Raw genomic sequence first — 7,500 nt, forward strand, 5'->3', positions numbered from 1 at the left:
ATTCCAGCTGTGACCAGACTGTGGAATGATCTTCCTAAACTACTAGAAGTTGAATCGGTTAAATTTCACAGGGTCAGACTTGCAGTGAATGTTTTTTTTTTTTTTTTTTTTTTTTTTTTTTTTTGTGTTTAACAAGTTGAAATGTCTCTCTTGATCGCTATATATGGCAAATCTATTTTAACGTTGTTACTGATCTTGAAGAAATTTCATATTCTTTATTCATTACTTCTCATGTATAGTTTATTTATTTCTTTTCCTTTCCTCACTGGGTTATTTTCCCCTGTTGGAGCCTTAGGGAATACTTGCAGCTAGTGTTTTTTTCAAGTTTAACAAGTTGAAATGTCTCTATTGATCTTTATATATGGCAAACCTATTTTAAAGTTGTTACTGATCTTGAAAAAATTTCATATCATTTATTCATTACTTCTCATATATAATTTATTTATTTTCTTTCCTCACTGGGCTATTTTCCCCTACTGGAGCCCTAGGGAATATCGTAAAAACAAGTAAACAAAAAAAGGCTATTCTGGGTCAACCTACGAGGAATATTGGTACTAGAGAGTGCCAGAACCCTCAGGATAATAATGGGGATCCAACAGACGCAGTCGGTGAAGACGATGAAGAAGAAGCGAATGGCGAACTCCCGGTCCCCGAGAGCCAAGGGCGTGTTGGCCCTGGTCTTCTGGATACTGCAGAACATCCAGGTGTAGGAGATGAGGATCATCACCACCCTGCAAGAGAAGAAGACGATCGAAGTCAGGAAGTGGGTTACTTCGCTGTTGGAAGTCTCGGTTGCTTGGTCCGAGTTCCAAATAGTCACACCAGGTATTTTGAATATGATTTCTCCTTTTTCAGCTTATTCAGTTTTCAGAACGTGAACAGTAAACATAAATATTCTCATGTTTATTTTAAATGATTATTTCAAGTATATTCTAAAATCATCATCAGCCTTAATTAGTCCATTGCAGGACAGAGGCCTTAGACATGTCCTTCCACTCGTGTGCTCTTTGTTTGGCCTGAATCTGGAGGATAGGTTCGAGTTCCAATGGCCACGCCAGGCGCATCGTTCCTATACCATGTTTGCCAGCTGTAACGGGGGGGGGGGGGGGGGGGGGGGGGAAATGCCATTGGCTAAGAGCCCGTGGCAAGAAACTGCAGGAAAGGAAGAAGTGTGTTTAATAGATTTCAACTGATGCAAAATTTGGTGAGACGATTTCTTTATGCAGGGCTTGGTTGGTAGGTCTCAGTTCAGAGATCCATAACATGAATACTATTCAATTCAACACTAAATTACTTGCTGGTCACCTTAAACAAAATCAACATTTATATATATGTCTATGATGTGCCAATGTGCATCAAATTTTAATTGAAAATTATTCCCCTTTCGGATAGAAGAGATTCTTTAGCTATGGTAAGCAGCTCTTCTAGGAGTAGGACACTCCAAAATCAAACCATTGATCTCTTGTCTTGGGTAGTGCCATAGCCTCTGTACCATAGTATTTCACTGTCTTGGGGTAGAGTTCTCTTGCTTGAGGGTACACTCGGTCACGCTGTTCTATCTTATTTCTCTTCCTCTTGTTTTGTTACAGTTTTTATAATTTATATAGGGAATATTTATTTTAATGTTACTGTTCTTAAAAATATTTTATTTTTCCTTATTTCCTTTCCTCACCGGGCTATTTTCCCTGTTGGGGTCCCTGGGCTTATAGCATCCTGCTTTTCCAACTAGGGTTGTAGCTTATCAAGTAATAATAATAATAATAATAATAATAATAAAAACTATTTGTATATCAAAAGATTATATTTTTACATAAACGTATTTCATCTCACTCTTGAATCCCAGTCCAAAATAGTAATCAAAAGCCTAACAACTACGGCCCACCTTACCTCCCAGAATGCGAGGACATCGAAAATCCAAGAGATTATTTTAACTACTAAAACAAACAAAAGTTTAGGACGAATAGGTCCAATGTTTGTTGGATGGGGATTGGATGATTCAGACTCGATATTTTCTTGTAGTGTCTGCAACCTCACCACCTTGCTTGGCCTTCTCTGTTTTAATGTTGCTACTGTTCTTAGAATATTTCATTTTAATTGTTCATTAGTTCTCTTGTCGTTTATTTATTTTCTTATTTCCTTTCCACGCTGGGTTATTCTTTCCTGTTGGAGCCCTTCGGCTTATAGCATCATACTTTTCCAACAAGGGTTGTAGCTTAGAAAGTAATAATAATAATAATAATAATAATAATAATAATAATAATAATAATAATAAATTATCTAGAGCCCAGTTCTACAAGGGCATTGTCTCTGTCCCTTGCCTCTGCCATTCATGAGCGACCTACAAACATACTTTTAAAATCCTCGTGGCTATAAAGTAATAAAAATAATATTCGAAATATGAAATCATTTTACCAAGAATTCGTCATTTTAATATCCATCGTATGCTTCTCTCTCTCTCTCTCTCTCTCTCTCTCTCTCTCTCTCTCTCTCTCTCTCTCTCTCTCTCTCTCTCTCTCTCTCTATATATATAGCTCTCTCTCTTTCATATATATATAGCTCTCTCTCTTTCATATATATATAGCTCTCTCTCTCCCTCTCTTTCTCTCTCTCTTTATATATATATATATATATATATATATATATATATATATATATACATACATACATATACATATATATATATATATATATATTTATATATTTATATATATATATATATATATACATATATATATATATATATATATATATATATATATAGAGAGAGAGAGAGATAGAGAGAGAGAGAGAGAGAGAGAGAGAGAGAGAGAGAGAGAGAGAGACTACGTGAAAGTAATGCACACTGACCCAAGCTGGTTAAGCCCGACGAAGACCACAGCAGAGTAGATCCATCCGGGTACCCAAGGGTCGTCCAGGTGAAGTGGAAAGCAAAGGCCGTTGGTGCCGTAGAAGCCTTGTTTGTTGGTGTAGTAAAACACTGGAAGGGAGAAAAAGGATATATTAAAATCATGGAGTGGTCTTACTTTCGTTGTTCTTCTGTTCAATGAAAAGTTTGGAGGCTTTACCTGTTTTCATTTTGTCTGTTACCTTGTCTTTTCTTTAGGAGCTGTTTAATCTCTTGAACTTCAGTCTGTTTTTCACTTATTGTTTTAAAAAAAATCATTAAAAAAACACAAAGATAGTTTAAAATATGGGATGATTTTCTAGCTGAATGACTTAATAATAATAATAATAATAATAATAATAATAATAATAATAATAATAATAATAATAATAATAGGAGGCTACAATGAAAAAAATTATCCAATCTATTTCCGTCAATTCTTAAATTCCACGAATCATATTTACAGAAACATTTTTATTCAAGCGAAAGGATGGCCTGAAAACTGATAGGTTAAGAAACGTCATCCGAATCCCTGAGGCACTTTCTTAAGCGTCACTGCACTTCATTCTTAATACCTGTATTATTGCTATCATGAATATCACTATCAAGTTGTTATATTATATTATATTATATTAGACATTATAATATAATGTGCGCATATGCTAGACGTTGCTGATACACACTATGTGAAACGCACACTCACAATGGACTGTTCCTCTGCTCCTATCTGTTTACAAAGTGAACAGGTACTTCTTGGAAGAAAAGGCACAGAGAGAGAGAGAGAGAGAGAGAGAGAGAGAGAGAGAGAGAGAGAGAGAGAGAGAGAGAATTCAGAAAATACACCAATTTATATTGAAACAGAGAGAAAAAATAGAGAGATAAAGAGTAAAGGGGAGTGGTTGGAGAGCGGGCTGGTGAACTGTGGAGATGTGGCAACAGTGGGGGAATCTGTTTAAAAATAGGAGCCCTACCCTATCGTCCATCTATCACTGCGTTGAGTATAATAGTGACTTTTCCCACCGATATATGCAGTCTGTAGTCACAGTACTATTAACCAAGACAGCAACATCGGTAGTAGCAATAAGAATAGTAATATAATTCATAGTAGAAGTAGCAATAATAGCACACCAGTACCTGGCGCAATGGCGAGAGCGAACCCAGCAGCCCAGATGACGATCAGAGCTAACTTGGCTCGGCCAAGTGAGAGTTTCGGTGCTCCCAGGGGCCAGGTGATACAAACCCATCTCTCTACTGACATGAATGAGAGGATCATGACTGATACCTGTTGGGAGAGAGAGAGAGAGAGAAAGGAGACCCAAATGGTTAAGAAATTTATTGGTTTTAATAATTGGTATGTAAAGTGATTACATGTATTTGACTTCGTGGGTTTCTTTAAAAATCGCAGTGAGCAACTCCACAATATAACAGGTAATATACCAGTTTGATATAAAGAACATTTAGGGAATGGTTTTACTAAAGATAATTAATTCATTATGTTATCACCACAAACAGTATACACTGCAGTAAAACTAGTATGCGAATAAAATTCTATTGCTTTATATTTAATTCCAATGATGACCTTTGCAAAGTTACGTTGAATACATTGCAACGTTGCCAAATACTACCATATCTTACCACGAGGAGTACCAAAATTCATGAGGCCAACTGTAAAAATTATTTCAGGCAAAACTTATGTATAAAGGAACATCTTTGACCATATTTCATAATTTTTATTTTCGTCCTTTTCGTAAATACCAACCTAGAGCCACCATTGCATTTTGAATGAAAATGAGATCATGATATAAAATTTAAAAAAGGGAGAAAAAATAGTAAAAAAGGAGAAAAAAGTAAAAACGAAATGTGAAATAGATCTTAAAAAAAGAGACCATGTTCCTATATGATGAAATGCGGATAGCTCGTAAAGGGTTAAAGGCCACTCATGAATGGCAGAGGCGAGGGACAGTGGCATTACCCTATCAAGCAGGACAATGCCCTAGAGACTGACCATATTACATATGATCAGCGTCCAAGCCCCCTCTCCACCTAAGCTGGGACAAGGGAGGGCCAGGCAATGGCTGCTGATGACTCAGCAGATAGACCTATAGGCTCCCTTAAACCCCAAATTTTGGACCTTAGCTCAAAAGGATGGTGAGGTTGCAGCGACCAGGGGAACTTAATGAATCTGAGCGGGACTCGAATCCCAGTCTGGCAATCACCAGGCAAGGAAAAAAATTATTTGATACATTGTTCCACCAAACGCTATTGAAAAAGGCACATGGTACTTTTCGAGGTAGATTTCTTACAATAATAACTGACTGAACTTATCAAAATATCACGAAACCTATGAAGAAACTTCTCATTTTTAGGAATCAGGAGAAAATAATTGAATTGAAATTATTCAGTCTAACGCTACAAACATTTCTTGTTAATCTAAACATTCTTTCCCCTACACACTGCTAAATGAATACACGCACGCGCACACACACACACACACACATATATATATATATATATATATATATATATATATATATATATATATATATACTGTATATATATATATATATATATATATATATATATATATATATATATATATATGTAGGTATTTATATATAAATATCTATATATATACATAAATATATATATATATATATATATATATATATATATATATATATACATATATATATATATATATATATATATATATATATATATATATATATATATATATATGTAGGTATTTATGTATATATATATATATATATATATATATATATATATATATATATATATATATATACATACATATATTAACACAAGTCTTCCTATACTCTCAAATATGAATACATAACCCTATTAATTTCGAAATATTTCACCATAAGAATATCCCAAAACCAACGTGAACTATATATGTTAATTGTTCTAACTTTTATTATTATTATTATTATTATTATTATTATTATTATTATTATTATTATTATCATTATTATTATCATTATTATAATAATTATTATTATTATTATTACTTTTGGAGATGATCCGGTACCAGATCCGGATTCTAGATCCAGATTTGCATTTTTTACAATTTTAAAGATTACGTCAAAACAGACACATTTGGATTTTCACAAAATCTTAACAATGGGAATTATGCATCGGAAAAAAACAGGAAATTTTGAAGGTGACACAGATCAAAATCACGATTCTGGATCAACATTGTAGTTTCCACCATATACTGCACAGTCAGCATATGAAAAGTGGGAGGCGATGTCCGTAGACTTTAGTTGAATGTTGGCAATACTCACTGGTGGAGGTTTGATATATATGATTGCTCTAGTTATTATTATTATTATTATTATTATTATTATTATTATTATTATTATTATTATAACTACTACTACTACTACTACTATTATTATTATTATTATTAGCTAAGCTAAAACCCTAGTTGGATGAGCAGGATGCTTTAAGCACCAGGGGCTCCAGCATGGAAAACTAGCCCAGTGAGGGAAGGAATTAAGAAAATATATAAACTACAAGCGAAGTAATGCGTCTCACCTCAGCTGACGTAACAGCCAAGACTCCAGTTATCGTACACTGCCAGGAGGACATCCAGTAGTAGGCGTGTTCGTGGTATTCCGATCTGAACTGCAGGTCTTTGGAGGCCATCACCAAGAGGTAAACGCCCGTGCATAAATCCGCCACTGGAAAGGGAAGCGGATGAAGGAATGTTATGCGTATTGAATAAGTAGCTTAAAGGACTTAGAGGACTTGAAGGACTTTTGGTAGATATGACAAGAAAATTACACAGACACAGACACACATATATACCGTATATATATATATATATATATATATATATATATATATATATATATATATATGTATGTATGTATATATACACACACACATATATATATATATATATATACATATATATATATATATATATATATATATATATATATATGCATATACAGTATGAAAAGTTTGTGTGCATATATGCATATATAAATAAATATATATGTATATGTATATATATATATATATATATATATATATATATATATTCAGTATATATATATATATATATATATATATATATATATATATATATATATATATATATATATATGCGCGTATTGAACAAGTAGCTTAAAGGACTTAAATGAATTTTGGTAGATATGAGAAGACAATTGTACATGCATAGACACAGACACACAGACAGACACACAAACATATATGTATATCCAGGATATATATATATATATATATATATATATATATATATATATATATATATATATATTTACACACACACACACACACACACACATATATATATATATATATATATATATATATATATAAAACCAAAACTACACCACAGAAACTAAAACCCAAATGACTTCACTATAGCAAACCTGGCACAACACAGACACAATGAAATGCACCCGACAGTCCACCCTATCTCTTATACACCAAGTACCTGCTAGGTTCCTGATGAAGAGCGACAGGATCTTGTTGTCGTCCCTGTTAAGGACACGCCCGAACAACACCGTCATGTTACCCATGAGGGTTAGCATAGCCACCAGCCACACGCCCACTCTCAG

At 33.6% G+C, this 7,500-nt stretch overlaps 1 protein-coding gene across 1 annotated transcript in view; it reads right to left on the reverse strand.

Moving 5' to 3' along the window:
- LOC137659692 (relaxin receptor 1-like) overlaps positions 1-7,500 on the reverse strand; it is a 17,943-nt gene that overhangs the window by 6,104 nt on the left and 4,339 nt on the right. Inside the window, exons 3-7 of the mRNA XM_068394514.1 lie at positions 7,377-7,500; positions 6,446-6,591; positions 4,019-4,166; positions 2,848-2,977; positions 541-731 (exon numbers count right to left, since the gene is read on the reverse strand). The exon at positions 7,377-7,500 is cut by the window's right edge and continues 38 nt beyond it. Of these exons, the coding sequence (XP_068250615.1) occupies positions 541-731; positions 2,848-2,977; positions 4,019-4,166; positions 6,446-6,591; positions 7,377-7,500 (739 nt within the window). The remainder of the gene's footprint in view (positions 1-540; positions 732-2,847; positions 2,978-4,018; positions 4,167-6,445; positions 6,592-7,376) is intronic.

This window comes from Palaemon carinicauda, chromosome 20 (assembly GCF_036898095.1).
Source record: "Palaemon carinicauda isolate YSFRI2023 chromosome 20, ASM3689809v2, whole genome shotgun sequence".
Lineage (NCBI taxonomy): Eukaryota > Metazoa > Arthropoda > Malacostraca > Decapoda > Palaemonidae > Palaemon > Palaemon carinicauda.